Source organism: Pogoniulus pusillus, chromosome 9 (genome assembly GCF_015220805.1).
Source record: "Pogoniulus pusillus isolate bPogPus1 chromosome 9, bPogPus1.pri, whole genome shotgun sequence".
Lineage (NCBI taxonomy): Eukaryota > Metazoa > Chordata > Aves > Piciformes > Lybiidae > Pogoniulus > Pogoniulus pusillus.
The window spans coordinates 7,625,696-7,641,712 of NC_087272.1; the positions used below are offsets into that span (position 1 = coordinate 7,625,696).

At 42.3% G+C, this 16,017-nt stretch overlaps 1 protein-coding gene across 1 annotated transcript in view; it reads right to left on the reverse strand.

Annotated features, from left to right (window-relative positions):
* The window catches only part of PPA2 (inorganic pyrophosphatase 2), a 37,472-nt gene extending 21,852 nt beyond the window's left edge, over positions 1–15,620 (reverse strand). Inside the window, exons 1-4 of the mRNA XM_064148435.1 lie at positions 15,416–15,620; positions 13,518–13,582; positions 11,798–11,842; positions 1,982–2,035 (exon numbers count right to left, since the gene is read on the reverse strand). Of these exons, the coding sequence (XP_064004505.1) occupies positions 1,982–2,035; positions 11,798–11,842; positions 13,518–13,582; positions 15,416–15,557 (306 nt within the window). The 5' untranslated portion in view covers positions 15,558–15,620. The remainder of the gene's footprint in view (positions 1–1,981; positions 2,036–11,797; positions 11,843–13,517; positions 13,583–15,415) is intronic.
* Between the last annotated feature and the right edge of the window lie 397 nt (positions 15,621–16,017).

The window sequence follows — 16,017 nt, forward strand, 5'->3', positions numbered from 1 at the left end:
AGCTTGGCTTTTGCTTACAAGCACTCTTCTGAACAGCATCACATTTGCTACAGGTCCAAGTGGTTAGACTGGCTCAGGTGGTACATTGCTTGCATGCATGAACACCACAGCTGTTAGTCTGTAATCATTTTACAACAGTCTTGTTATTTACATAAAGCACCAAAGTCATCCCCTGAAGAATTCAGTTCTTTTGAATCGTGCCAAACTATCCGTAGCATGCATTTATTCCACAAGTGAACCCTCTGAGTTCCATATATTCTTGTTTTCACAACTGATTATACCTGCTTCTCATCATAAGTTAACAGAGAATACTACAAGTACGTCACCTGTGACTTTGACAGAAGCAGAGCTCAGCAATGCTCTTCTTGATCTAAACCAGGACAAAGAGGGGTAACTGGACTAGATAATCTTCTGAGGTAACATCCAGCCCCTGATATTCTACCAATCTGGCAGCATCAGATAGAAGTCTCATGAAAAGCATAGTCAGTAAAATCAAGAGAAGAACAAAAGAAATCCAACACACTGGTAAGCAGGAGACCTGGTATTAGCAATGCAATAGTGGGGAACAGTCATCCTAAAGCAAGATTTAATTCCTTGCAGTCTCCATCCCACAGGAGGGAATCTCAGCACACAGATGCAGACAAGACCTAGTATTAGCACCTCACCAGTCTGGGCTGAAGGACTGTCACAACTGTCATGGTAAATGTAGTTCAAATGATTTTTTCCCACATCAGGGAAAGGAGAAAAACAAATTCTGAAAGAACATGCCAGGAAGGTTCTTTGGTATTACGCTTCGTAACCAAAAAACAGTTCAAACAGAAATTTTCTTGAAAGCATCTGGGAAGCATCCCTATAATTAATACAAATGTTCAGGAAGATAGGACATATCCTGGTGAGATCTGTTGCTTCATGAAATTCAACAAGGCCAAGTGTGAAGTCCTGCACCTGGGTTGGTGCAATCCCAAGCACAACTCCAAACTGGGCGGCAAACGGCTGGAGAGCAGCCCTGAGGAAAAGGACCTGGGGTGATCAGAGGGATGAAGCACTTCTCCTATAAGGACAGGCTATGAGAGTTAGGGCTCCTCAGTCTGGAGAAGAGAAGACTTCAAGGAGATCTCGTAGTAGCCTTCCAGTATCTGAAGGGGACCTAAAGAAAGGCTGGGGAGGGACTATTTACAAGGTCTTGTGATGACAGGATATGGGGTAATGGGTTTAAACTGGAAGAGGGAAGATTCAAACTAGATGTCTGGAAAGGGTTCTTTCCAGTGAGGATGGTGAGATGCTGAAACAGGTTGCCCAGGGAGGTTGTGGATGCTCCCTCCCTGGAAGTGTTCAAGGCCAGAGTGGATGAGGCGTTGAGCAACTTGTTCTAGTGAGAGGTGTCCCTGCCTATGGCAGAGGGTTGGAACTGGATGAGCTCTGAGGTCCCTTCCAACCTAAACCATTCTACGAACACTACAGAAGAAGTTGTATATTGTAACTTTAGGTGAACAAGGCACTGGGGTCCACTTCTGCAGGAACAGATACATTCAATCACTGAGGTGCCCAAATATTTCACTTGATCACAAGGAATTGCTTTTTCATGTGCAACTTCATTGGTCTGATTTGGTCTAGTGCACTATACAGGCCAAACAACAAGAATCAAATTCTTCAAGTAGAATGCTCCATGAGCAAGCAAGAGGAAAAATAGTTGTTCAACAATGTTTTGCAAACCACTTCTCTAGGACTGTTGCAAGTATGCTACATCCTGCAAACAGATGGCTGTCAAGAGGCAGTCTCACTTGACACAGAAAAACCAAATTAGAACCTCCAAATATTTTATAACTGCAAAGGAAGCACCTGTATGCACAATTTCTAATTACTTTAATAGACTTTTTTTTAAATCAAGAGTAATCCATACTTTGTTTAAACTATTTGAAGCTGCTGCACCATTATAACTTCCATAAATACCTATACAATCAAAGTATTTTTTTTTAATTACCTCCATTTTTGCATTTGTCCAACGAGGTACTTCTACAATCATATTAAACAGGACCTATGCCAAAAAACAATAACAGAAGTGAAAATAAAATCTGCTTGGCAATTAGTATTTTATGCTAAGACAAATTTATTCCTCTGTATTCATACAATGACCACATCTCTCCGTTTCAGCTGCTCTTACATTAAGTATAGCTCACTAAGTTACACACAATGACATGGCTTATTCCTTCCCCAGCCCTTTGAGAACATGAGCAACAATTAGAGGAGATTCACATGGTATTTTTCATTCCCATATTAGTATTACTCTTCAAAAAATGTTCAGAAAGTCCATGGAATGGTTTGCCATAATGCAGTCATTTACTAGTCAAAGAGGGATGGACATCTCTATAGGACAAAGATGGCTTTCCTCAAGCACTGGAAAGGACAAAGACTGTGTGTTTTCCCTTGAGGATTTATTTCCTCAAGTCCTCCTTCTCATGATTTACTTTTTAAAAACCTATAAAATAACTACTAACACTTATTATTCTCTGCCAGATCTGGCTGAAGTGAGACAAAATGAATCCAAAAGTGACGGCAGGGGAAGGACATGGACACTAGACATTTCACATTTGTGTTTGCATTCTTCCTAATGGAGACAAAGTGAAAGTTGTTTTAAGAAGGAATAAACCTAAAACATGTAAACCCATGTTTTCACTTGAGTAAGCAGTCTATGCCCTTCTTGCTGAAGAGGCTAAAGCAATGTTTTCCAAAAACTAAGTGTAATGGCAGTAAGGCTTCCTCTGAAGCTGTCTGAATTAGATACTACCAAGAAGTATGCATCATAACAGATAACTGGAGCAAACTATCCAGCAATGCCTGCAATCTATTTTCTTGTAGGTTACTAAAATAACCCCTAAATACCATTGCCCAGGATATCTCTTCACAGTCAAAAGAAAATTCTCATTGATGTTAAAGACAACAGTTTAAGGGGGACAAAATGTATTACTGAAGAAGTTTGCTAGAAAAAAAGTCGAACTGAAGTCTTGCACAGACTCTCTGGATACACTGCACTTAAGGCCCCAACAGACACTTAATTATTTGTATTTTTGCTTCTTGTGTCCTGCAGCTGCAACAATGTGCTAGTTTGAAGATAAAAATATGTTATGGTTTGGGTGTTCCCTGCCCTCCCACACTTTAGAAATCACCCAGACTAGGCTCAGTTGGCTCTGGAAATATGAATGAAGCTATTTATTTACAGCTAGCACAATATACAAGCAGATATTTACAGTACATACAGTTACAGACAGAAATATACAAGGGAAAAGGTAATACAGAAACACAACTCCCCTCCCAGAAACCTGAGTCCCCAGGAGTGGCTCTCAACCACCCCTGCACCTTTCCCCTGCACCTCTCAACCTTACCCCAGTCCTAAAGAAGAATACAGGTTCGGCCAAGAGGTTAAGAAGCAAAGTGGGTTAGGCCAAATGGAAGGTGAGATTAGGGAGTAAGATGTTGCTCAGCCAGCAGCCCAAGCGAGAGTGAGAGTAAAAAAAATGTTGAGAGTGTTATCTAATGTTTTCATTTCTCCTTCAGCAAGACTCTGAGGGAAGTAGACATCACAGTTGTTTTTTTCCTTTCACAGCCTATAATGTAGTTTTTCCTCACCAAAACATTCTACCCCGCTTCAAACCCAAACCATCACAAACAAGCAAGTAACATTAGCAGGGTCAATACCATAGTTTGACTCCAGTAATCCTAATGGTTCTATGATCTTCTCCCAAACAAAACTGAGATTTGGAAAGAAAAAAAAAAAAGGAAGAGAAAATCCCACCTTCCATTCAGCATTTCTTCCATGAGGTCATAACCTATGCACAAACCTAACAACAAATTCTGAATAAGTTTGAATTCAATTTGCCAGCTGTTAGTACAGCGCCCATATCACAATCAGTGGCATGTCAGAACGACTCTTCCTAATCGGGACTTAAACAAATAAAAGAAGGACATAAAAAAAAAAGGTGCTTCAGGTCAGTTTCATAAAGTACATCTTCTGTACAAGTGAAAAGCTGAAACAGAGAAGTTATCAGAAAGAATGCTCAAAGATGTCAAAACTAAGGAAGCAGAGAGAACAAAGCAACATACATGTAGCAGCAGGTCAAGGGAGGGCTGGAAGAGCACCAAATACAGTCTGCACATCCACCTGGGAAACACTTGAAAAAAAGAAATGTGCAGCAGGAAAGCCAGTGCTGACAAGAAACTCTCAGGAAACTGCCAAGCAGGTCAATGAATTGTTCTGACTGGTAGCTACAGGTAGAAAACTTACAGACTACTCCTAGAATTATACATGCATTTCTTCTCCACCACAATCATGTGGTTTTGTTCATTAAATGGCACTGCATGTTTTCCTAACCATGTCTAATACAATGGCTTTGGCAGCCTGTAAATCCTGATTTTCAGCTTTAATTGGTCAACAGTTACTCCAGGTCTTTGCCAAAACAATTCCTGGAGTAGGACAACTGGACTGACATGAATACAATACTCTTCTTAAAACCAAAAAAACATCAGTTGGATTTAACTCAGCTTTAAGACCAGGCCTTCATAATTTGTGGTATCACTCAGATAGGAATTGTCAAGAGTCCTGTGACAGCCTGACAGATTAATTTGTATGCAGAAAAATCCCTGAAAGTACTCTCTCTCTCTAATGCTAAGCTGCCACAAGCATTTATGAGAGATTAATAACTTCATGCAGTGCTTACATTTAAAAATAAAAAGTTTTATTTAAAGGGCAATCACACTTTCACAGTGATGAGTCGGGACTCACTGGAGTGAAAATGAGAACACATACTACTAAACTGACAGAAAGAAGTCTACTTCTGAATTTTGGGGAGGTTTTCCTCCTCTTTCCTATCTTGTTTCCCTCTTTGCCTAAATAACCCACAGGAATTTTTCTTCCACTCTTGTCTTCCCAGACTAAGCACCTATTCCTGCCTACTATTTGAATGTTTTCCCCACCTCTAGCTGCAAAACTGTCCCTGGTTCAGCTGCAAACAGAAATGCAAGTGTCAGACACCACCTGTGTTCAGAGATTACCATCTGCATATGCCATTCAGTGGTTAGTTTCAGGCGTTAAATGCATTTGCTAATGGGTATTTTTATCTTTATTTTTGATGGGCATAACAAAAAAAAATCTATTTTCTCAAAGCCCAAACTGAGCAGTTCTACGCTTTCAAGACTGTTACAACAGACTATTTCACACATCTTCCAGAAACAGAAAAAGCATGTCTCATGAAATGAAAACTACTGCTTTGAAAAGTTAACCATTTAACTGCTGCCTTAGTACAACAGCAGTCAGTTGTCTTCAAGACCACTTCTTGCTGCAAGCATCTAATGTAGAAGGGACTCCACCTCACGACAGCAGACTGTACAACAGGTCAGATGTTCTAGTTACTACAGGCTAGCCTCATGATGACTGCTAGCTGAAATTTCTTCAGAAAGACAGTCTCCTGGAGTATGCAAGGAAAGAGGAGTAAACAGTTTCCTAGATTCAGAAAAAAGGTCAGAACCCACCTGCGTGGGGAAGTGACCTGACAGAGCCCAATGGGACATCTAACCCAGGGTCATTACGTAGCTTGCCTGGGTTAAAGGGAACACAAGACAGATGCACTTATGCTCCACGATACCTTGAAGATGTGACAGGAATAACAATAATTAAAAAATCGTCTGTTTGCTCAACACAGAGAAGTCAAAAGTGTATTTTCCAATTCCTAACACCACACATGAAAACCAGCAGAAAAATGACATCAGAAGAAACCACCAGAATGTCTACATGGCATTCTCTACTTCCTAAGAACTACATACTAAGTACAATGCATAGGAACTCTTGCAGGATGTGTTTGCTTTGTCGAGGTGTTGTCTTTAACACTGCATTCCATTTCAACTGAACATCACTTGTAATGTATCATGATATCACTTTTGCAGAGACAAGCAAAAATGTCACTTGCACACAGAGAACAGGAGGTTTTGGTTTCTGAAAGAAGAAAACCATATAAAGATAAAAAGCAATACAAATATAGTTAAACATATTCATACAGCAAGTACTGAGAACAGCAAGAAAAATACAGACTATTGTATCCTGGTAAACCATGAGTCAGCATTCTCCCAGTAAAACTGATAGCCAAAGATAACTGCTAGCTCTGGCTGTGCAGACTCTTATAGAAGACAGCTCATTTTGATCAGGGTTTGTTATTGCCTGGAGAAGAGGAGGCTCAGGGTTGATCTCATTGCTGTCTACAACTACCTGAAGGGAGGTTGTAGCCAGGTGGGGGTTGGTCTCTTCTCCCAGACAACCAGCAACAGAACAAGGGGACACAGTCTCAAGTTGTGCCAGGGGAAGTATAGGCTGGATGTTAGGAGGAAGTTTTCACAGAGAGAGTGATTGGCATTGGAATGGGCTGCCCAGGGAGGTGGTGGAGTCACCGTCCCTGGAGGTGTTCAAGAGAAGGCTGGATGAGGCACTTGGTGCCATGGTCTGGTTGACTGGATAAGGCTGGGTGCTAGGTTGGACTGGCTGATCTTGGAGGTCTCTTCCAACCTGCTTGATTCTATGATTCTATTACAGACCTGAATTACACAAAAAGAAAAGGAGAAAAAGCAAACAAACCATGAAGTGAATTTCTGACATTATCTTTATAGTCTGTCCCTTCTGGACTCTGATACAGCCTTCCCAGAAACAATTCTTCCTTACCTAACTTTCTCTTTCTTGGTCAATTATTTCCTTTCCCAAATTCCTTTCAAAAATTTTTTACTTGGTGCATTTGAATTGAGGGGTTTAACAGGTATGGTTTTGACCATGGGCTGAAATACTTAATGCTCAGCTCCAAAAGCTCAGCCTATTTGAAGAAGCAGAGCAACATATGCAGAACATGGAAAGTGACAAAACAAGAGAGATGAAGAGAGGAACAGAAATCCAGTATAATTTCATAAAATGACAAACATCACCACTTTTCAAGGTATGACTGCCATTCACTAGCACCTTTGCATGACAGGGAGAAGAGATATGCCAAAGCTTACAATTACTTTAAGTCATCTTTATAGTAGGGTGCCTAAGGAAAAAAAAAACAAACAAAAACAAAGGACCAAAAAGTATCCCATCCCTGATAGCATTAGAGGCAGCATTTGAGGGCTACTGATCCTTGCTTACTGAGAAGCTCTGAGCAGACAAGAGAAAGGAAAGAAAAGGTAGCAGTGATTTCCATTTCTTTTCCATCTCATCATTTGCAATTATGCAGGGATTCTCATCAGCCATCATCTGAATATGGCAACATGCATTTGAGGATTAAAGAGAACAAAAAAAGATGAGCTACAGTCCAGCAGCAGTATGAACAAAATGAAAAAAGAAGAAGGGTAAAAACTAAGGAAAAAAGGAGAAAGAAAATAAGGACTGTAATGAAATAAAGCCAGAAATAAGTGGAGAAGCTTGCTAATAAAATGAGTATCACTGTTGTAAACACTCCCAGTGTAGCACTTGCTATAAGGTATTTGCAAAAGAAAACAACAAACCAGATGCCAACAAGATCTGGAGACCCAACATACTGTATCTAAATGAGAAGTCAATGGGACATTTCCAAAACAAATCAACATGCCACAGAGCAAAAAAGAAATGCAATGTTCAGCATAAATGCAAGGTGCCTGCTGCCTCTTCAGGGTGTAATTCCTTAATGTTACAGTGAAAAGGAGATCACCAACACTATGCAAGTTGCACTTACAGGTACCCCCAAAGTGGTGTCAGGCATAGTCTCTGATAAACTAGTTACTGTACACACTCACCTGCAAAACTGCTCAGTGTACAGCCATGACCTGAATGAACATGAAATACCAGCTTTATCCAGTTTAAGGAATCATTTATTTTAAGTTTGATCAAATCATTGCTGCAGCTTACTCTGTAAAGCAATTCTTTGCCAGCAGATTTTACCTGGACTGGTGAATGAAAATTTGTTCTACTCAGTTTTTATTAATCTATAAGAACATGAAGTGAAGCTTGCAACTATTGGACATGTCCATAGAAAAAGGTGGGGCAAGCTCAAGCATCAGGATGAAACCTTCATTGATAATCTAAAATCTGGAACACACAAAATGGATATGCTATGGCACAGGTTACATACAATACATACAAACTTCTACCACGAGCAAAGAGGTCATTGAGATTGTAGTTAAGACAGAGGACAAAGTCAGTACCAAGTCTGCACCTGTGCTGTATTGGAAATGACAGCTCTTCCCTTCCCATGAAGCATACTAGACAACTCCGACACCAGTTTTGAACACTTCCAAGCATGAGGCCTTCTATCAGATCACCTGTATCAGACTGTACAACCACTTCTGCGATCCCTTATACCCCACCTAACTAAAGTGATCAAAAGTTCTTGCCTGGGAGAAGCAATTCAACTGGAGTCCACAAGGGCATTCCAGCACCATACAACTTAGAGGATGCAATAAACCAAAAGTTGTCTCCTTTTCTTTTTTTTTTTTTTGCAAATGCTCTTGTGGGTGTGTGCTTGTTTGAAGCAGAGTAGAATGTTTTGGTGAGAAGAACTAGATCATAGGCTGTGAAAGGAAAACAATGGTGATGTCTACTTCCCTCAGAGTCTTGCTGAACAAGAAATGAAAACATTAGATAACACTCTCGCTTGGGCTGCTGGCTGAGCAACATCTTACTCCCTAATCTCACCTTCCATTTGGCTTAACCCACGTTGCTTCTTAACCTCTTGGCCAAACCTGTATTCTTCTTTAGGACTGGGGTAAGGTTGAGAGGGGAAGGTGCAGGAGTGGTTGAGAGCCCCTCCTGGGGACTCAGGTTTCTGGGAGGGGAGTTGTGTTTCTGTATTACCTTTTCCCTTGTATATTTCTGTCTATAACTGTATGTACTGTAAATACCTGCTTGTATATTGTGCTAGCTGTAAATAAATAGCTTCATTCATATTTCCAGAGCCAACTGAGCCTAGTCTGGGTGATTTCTAAAGTGGGGGAGGGGGGGCAGGGTACACCCAAACCATCACAGGGTGCCTGCATGTCAGAGGACTATCATCTCTGTGTCCTTCAATAGATTCCTTACCAAGGCCACCATTTTAAATATTTTATACTCATAAACACTAGAATCCTCTGAATGAGATGAAATGTGAATACTTGGCCAAAGATGTGCAATGACAAACCCTTCCACAGCAGCAGGGAAGCAATGCATCACATTTGTCTTGTACAGAAAATGATGGCCTGTTTAAACCTTCTTTCTGCTAGACATGGAAGACCATATTCAACAGTCAGCCTCTGATAGTTGTGGCTGTAAGCACAGTGGGAACTGCTCTTCAAGACAAAGATGTGAAGCTTATGATATCTTTCACAGAGATTTGAGCAAGAATGGACTTCGAGTGCAATGCTTAAGACAAAGGTCAGATTGCAAGCTCATAATTTTGTGACTGAAGAGGAGTATGATTTCCTTCAGCATAGTTTCTCCCTCAAAATAACTACTCTCTAGTGTTCAAACAGCTGAAAAACATCTGTAAAATGACTGCAATGACTGCACTTCTGAGATTAGTTCTTACAGAAACACCACAGTGTTGCCCTTAGAACTAAAAGCTGAGGCTGCAAAACAGAGACCGGTAGACATGCATTTCCCTATCCCACAAATGTTGAAAACTGAAACTCCTCTTCACCTTCTTTACTGGCATCAGGAATTTAAAGTACAATTTAAAATACATTAGACAAAATGAACAAACTCAGCAGAATTATCTTCATTTTCCATGGCTAAACTGCCATCTGATGAGCACCAGTTCAGCGTAATTTAGCACACACTCATTAAGAGAGTGCTTGCCCTTGTTGAGAGTAACAAGTAACTCCCACCACAAAACACAAGTTTTAAAGATGCCACTGTGTTTCCAGGGTAAGAGGAACTATTGCCTTTGAATTCTGGCCAAATTCAGTGCAAGAATCATCTTAACACAAGATAACAGTAGCAGTCTTTGCATCCCTGGTCTGCAGTAATGAGTGCAGTGCTTCAAGTCTTCAGAAATCAGTACACAGCACTAAATTCCTCATTTTAAGATATGCTTTATCTACATACAAGCTCACAGGGTTCCATTTTTCAGTAGGCCAAGGTGAAGAGAGCTGCTGAACAGCCTGCTGTAAGAACCTGCTTTCCTGAACACAAAGATTCCTCTATTTTCTCTCTTCTCCCCCACTCCCAAAGAAGATGATGAAAAAAGTTTTCCTTTGCATTCCTACTTTTCACCCTCTAAGTAAAGACTAAGCGCTTCCAGGATACCTGCACATTTTTCTGCCTACCTGCATCAGAAACCCACAAAGACTGGAACATATGTTTGCCTTTGCTAATGTTGATCAAATCATAAAATAGTTCCAGTTGGAAAAGACCTTTGAGATCATCAAATCACCATTATCTAACTCTACTCCTTCTGTAGTTCTATTTAACCACAGTTCAAAGTGTTCAGGAGTTATGAAACAGCTCTGGAGCCTGCACTGGCTCAGGGAGCAACAGCTGCTGAGCCTCAATGGCATTTCACCCCCACACTCCGTAGGTTGATTCAGAAATCGGAAAAAATGCACTAGAAATGATTTTCAACAAGCTGTCCTGGATCCCAGTACAGAGACAGTTCTAGTGCACAGAACAGACTCTGTATTTTTGTAAACCAACAGGTATTCATAAGCAGGTAATAAACAGAATACTTGACTTCCAGCAAGGGCACTAATTAAGAATTCATGTTGCAAGGCAATGATTTTTCAGAAAGAGCATGTGCCAGTAACCTTTCTCCCCAACAATTCACATTCCAGGCATGATTCTACATCTACTAAGTATTACTTTAGCAGGCCTCAAGCAACAGCAAATCTAAAAAGCACTACCTAAGCATTGCAGATAGAGCAAATCACAAGGCAAAGGCAGGCTAAACACACAGTACAGGACTGCAAGAGGACTGTTGTATAGCACCACCAGTGCAGTGCACACTAGTTGCAAAACTATTAAGACAACACTTTTTCCACATCAAATGATTAGTTAGAGTTTCACATTATGACTGGCCAAACAGATACCAGAAGAAAAAGACTGGGACACACACCCAAACTTCGTGGCTTTAAAGCATAATTTATTTCTTTTTTTTTTCTTCTTACACTTTCTACTTCTATGTTTTAGGTACTTACTTTGCCAGGGAAAGCATTGCAAAATAATGCTTGCTTTTGCAAAAGAAACTTGCATAAACAAATCTGGGTTTACAGAAAAAGCCTGAGTAGACCTTCCATTGTTGGTTTTTTTCTTTTGTTAGGTTTAAATTCAGTACTGGTTAATGTGGAACCACTAGCAGATGAGATTTTTCTCTCTTTGGGCTACAAAGATGAGTATAGAAAACCGACACATCCTCAGTTCTAAAAAGCAGGTACTAAGTCTAATTTCTGCCCTAACAGATTTGGGGGTTCTGAAATTTTGTGTACACACCAAAGATAAACCACAAACAGTATAATGAGTATTTCATTAATGAAGGTTCTATTGCAGCTGTTTCTGAATGCACTAGTAAAAAAGATATCTACTCTGCAATAGTCATAACAAACCTTTCAAAGAGTGGCATAAAAGTGTTTGCCTTTGAGAGCATCTCAATGAATAAAGGAACGCTGACATTTCTGGCCCATTCAAAGAGGAGAACAATAAATCCCTTTAAGCCTTCTCTTCCTAAAAGGCATGCATTTGAAGATATGGCAGCTCTATACAGTGAGAGCTAGTTCACTTTGCAGAATAGCAGTGCTGGAAAGGAAACAGGAGAAATAGTTTTTAAAAAAAGCTTAGATGTACCTCAGTTCCAGTAGTCTTTGACCTCTTTGCAGGAATCTCTTTTTCCTATCAGGAAAGAGCGAAGTAAAAAAGCGTATGAAGAACATTAGAGAGCAATATTGTATTCAAATAAACAGAGACAAAGATGTTACAATTGCACAAAAATTTACTGTTGTGAGTGCAAAGGCCTAAACAACTTTTTAGACTACATATTCAGTTCAGTTTCATTGTGAAATTATAACCTACTAGATGTTAAGAGAGGAAGGCAAAAACGTGCAAGGATGTCCACTTTCTCCCAGATAATCAAAAATTTAAGCAGCAATTTAAGCCTTTCCACAACTGATTAAAAACACAACCATCCTTCAGTTCAAAAGACAAAAAAAAACCCCAAAACAGAACAAATAAAACCAGTATATTAAATGAGGTTGGAGTTATCCATCATAAAATCCGCTAAGCTTAGACCACGGTAGGAAAAGTACGTAATAGACAGTATCTTATGTCCTCTCTAAGAAAGACCTTCACAGTAACTCATTTTCATGCTCCCCCCTCAGGCCCCTATACTCTTGTGTTCCTTCCTTGCTCACACACCAAAATGAAGGCCTCTCCACACTGATCAGACACTGCTGTACTGCAATTTAATACACAGAAAAATCACAAACTATCATCTACCCTGCCAAACATTCAACTCTAAATGCAGGGACAGCAAAACCCCCAGGGAACATGTGATAAAAATGCCTACCACTTTTACAGATACAACAAACAGAATATGTTAGTAATGGTTCTCTGAATGAGACTGACCTCTTCCAGTGACTTAGGGTCCACTGATCAGAAAGCTCTGATGCATATTTTTAATCTCTCGCTTTAAATAACTCAAGAGATTAGTTCATTAGTTCAGAAGTTTGTCTGAACACCATTGTAACTGATGACCTTTCTCACTATTCGTATCACCCATAGAGACCCACCAAAGAATCAAGAAAATGGCTGAAACCCTCCCAACTTGTTTGTCTAACAAGCATGCCGTAGTCTAACAAGCAAATCTAAGTCTAAACCAAAGACTGGCAGTTCCCACCAGTGGCACACAAACCAGGCGTTTCATTATTGCTATAATGAAACTCCAGGGAGTGGGGCTAACAAGATGTGAAAGCACTCAGCTGCACCTCACGCCTTGTTATTCTCCAGAGGTGCGATTACCACTTCTCTCTTGGGTATTATCATTACTGTTGGCTCCCAGTTACAATGCTCCTTTGGGGAATTAAAGGAATACACCCTAAATTATGTAAGTATGTTGTATGTCTCCCACTGCAAGAGAAATGTATACTGGAGCTGCTGATGTGAAAAAAAAACCCAATTGAAAAAGAGTAATAGCAGAAAACTAATTGAAGTAGACATAAACAGAAACCCTAAACAAAGAGGAACATTAACAGAAGATATAACAAGGGCTCCCCTGCCCTCAGTCAGTAGGAGGCTTAAAGAGACAACTGTGTTTGTCTACACAGTCCTCATTACATTTCACTGCAAGTTACTGAACTTCGCAGAGAATCTCTTGGAGGTTTTTCTGTGAGCATTAATAAGGAACCAGCTTAGGTAAAAGCACTCCTCTCTGGCACTATATATTTAATTGCTATAATGTTAATCCCTAAAAAAACAAACAAAAAACACTTTCAAAAACTACATTTTTACTCAAAGAATATCAACATCGTCATCATTTTGAAATCAACTGATTCAAGGTATAAATACATACCTCTTTGGGTGAAGCGAAGAGTGGAATGTCATGGAATGGGGAAATATATTTACCATCTGCATTTTCTGAAAAATAAACCCAAAAAATTAGCATTCCAAATCCAAAGCTGTGACATAAAATGCCAGTTTTGCTAACATTACAGAACTGTATGATATGCCACAATTATGCAACAGTTAAAACTCTTTCTGAAGTTTAATTCCAAGGACTGAAAAAAAGAAGACATATGTAGAACAAGGAATTTGACTGCATGACAAGGAATCACTGGAATAAAAATTACTGCTTTAGTACTCAATACTATTCTTCTGACTACCTAGCAACTCAAGTTACATGAAGGTGACAAAATCTTTTCACTCTCTCTTCTCACTGAGAGAGTCATTAATGGGAAAAAAACCCAAACAAACAAAAACACTAAAGGAACCTCATTCCATGAGCCACCTGTGAATTAAGCCCTCCTGACTTCAATGTACCTCCAATAAATTGACTTGCAGGGTCCAAAGAGAAAAATCCCCCAATACAATAGGCCAAATTCTAACCAAAATAATAAATGAGGAGTAGGATAATTGTTCATGCCCTTGACATGCAATGTCAGCCTCCAAAATAGCAGGAATCGACACTAATTTAATAATAGGGACCAAATCTGCACTTCAGCCTTACTCACACTGTATAAAGGAACACAGTTCACTGGAGTGGTTGCTTAAGCTTTTCAAACTACTCAAATTTTTCAACATATTAAAAAGGCCAAACCAGAAATATCAGCAGTACACAGTGCTGACATAAATCACAAGGAATTTCACCTCTGCTAGGACTCTCATTCACAGAAAAAGGGAAAAAGCAGAGAACAGATTTCGTTTAGCTTTGGACGTACAGTTTTTCGACCACATCAGCAAAGAGAAGTAAATGTTTGTTGCTTTTGCAACTCCTGGAAGCTTCACAGATGCTTCTCCGAAATTAAACAAAGTTTAGTGGTAGGCTGCTTATTCCTATTAACTAAAACGACTTTCTCTAGATGAGCTCCTTTTGTTGGCATCTCTCTGGCGACAGAGCACAAGGGAGTTCTGGCCGGGCACTGCTGGTACATGACGCCTCTGCTTCTCTCGCACCAGCGCACGTCAGAATTAGCTTCTTGTAGGTCAGCAGACCAAAAATAAACTAAACTATGGCAAGAAATGACACTGTTACTCAAATGTACAGGCCTGAAACCTCACAAGAGGGGCTCTCACTGGGTTTTGAGAAGCCTCCTTGAGCTCTGCCCTTGCCCTCCTTGGTACCACTTACTGCTGTTGGCCCCACAGGCCCCCTGGGCCCCGTTTTACATGCCAGCCTCCCTCCCCATGACGTTTTTCGAGGAGCATGGCATGGTCACAGAGGCAGGTCATGCTCCCACTGGGCTGTCGCACCTCAGAGGTGAGGCGAGACAAAGCTCCGATAGTTAAGGTTGCCCACGGAGGCGCAGTGTGCGCCGTGGCCTTGGCGCCCAGTGTGCCGCAGCACCCTCATGTTTCACCCCCGGCCTCCAAACACCTCCTCACGCCGCAGGGGCCTCCGCGGGGCTAGGCACGCCAGCAGACAGCCTACATTCCCTGCAATAGCGGATCCGTCCGGAAAACCTCTCACTCTCCACAAAATAGAAGAGATTCAAGAAGGCTGGATGAGGCACGTAGTGCCATGGTTTAGTTGATTAGAAGGGTTAGGTGATAGGTTGGACTTGATGATCCCAGAGGTCTTTTCCAACCTGGTTAATCCTGCCATGCTGCGAAAAGCTGCCGCCTCTGGATTTGGAGGGGGAGGGCTCAGAGCCAGTCCGAGGGGCCGCAACAGAAGCGGGGGGCCACCGCCAGCTCTCCCGACCGTGCACGCCGCAAGGAAGGGGCTTCTCGAACCCGGGGGCTGCTACTTACTAAAGTAGAGGCGGTAGTCGGCGGAGTTGGGCCGCCCCCGCAGCTCCGTGCCGTAGCGGGCCATGGCGCCGAGGCAGCGGCGCGGCGGCCGTCCCCAGCCGGGCGCCCACAGCAGCCGCACCAGCCCCGGCGGCGCGCGCATGATGGCGGCCGCCGCCTGCCTGCCCTCCCCTTCCTGCGCGGCCGCCGGGCCTGCGCCGCTCGGCTCGGCTCGGCTCAGCTCAGCTCCGCGCCGACCCTCTGCCCGGCTCGGCTCGGCGCCGGCCCTCTGCCCGGCTCAGCTCCGCGCCGCGCCGGCCCTCTGCCCGGCTCGTCTCGGCGCCGGCCCCCTGCCGCACCTGCCCCTCACGGCGGGGAAGGGGAGCCGCCGTCCCGCGCCGCCTGAGGAGCGAGCCAGCCCCAGAGGCGCGAAATGGCGGCATCGCCCCGCGCGCGCTCCAAGGGCCCCTGTGGGGAGAGGCTTTCCCCGCAGCGGCAGCTGCTGCTGAGCCCCGGCGGTGCCTGCTGCTGAGCCCCGGCGGTGCCTGCTGCTGAGCCCCGGCGGTGCCTGCTGCTGAGCCCCGGCGGTGCCTGCTGCTGAGCCCCGGCGGTGCCTGCTGCTG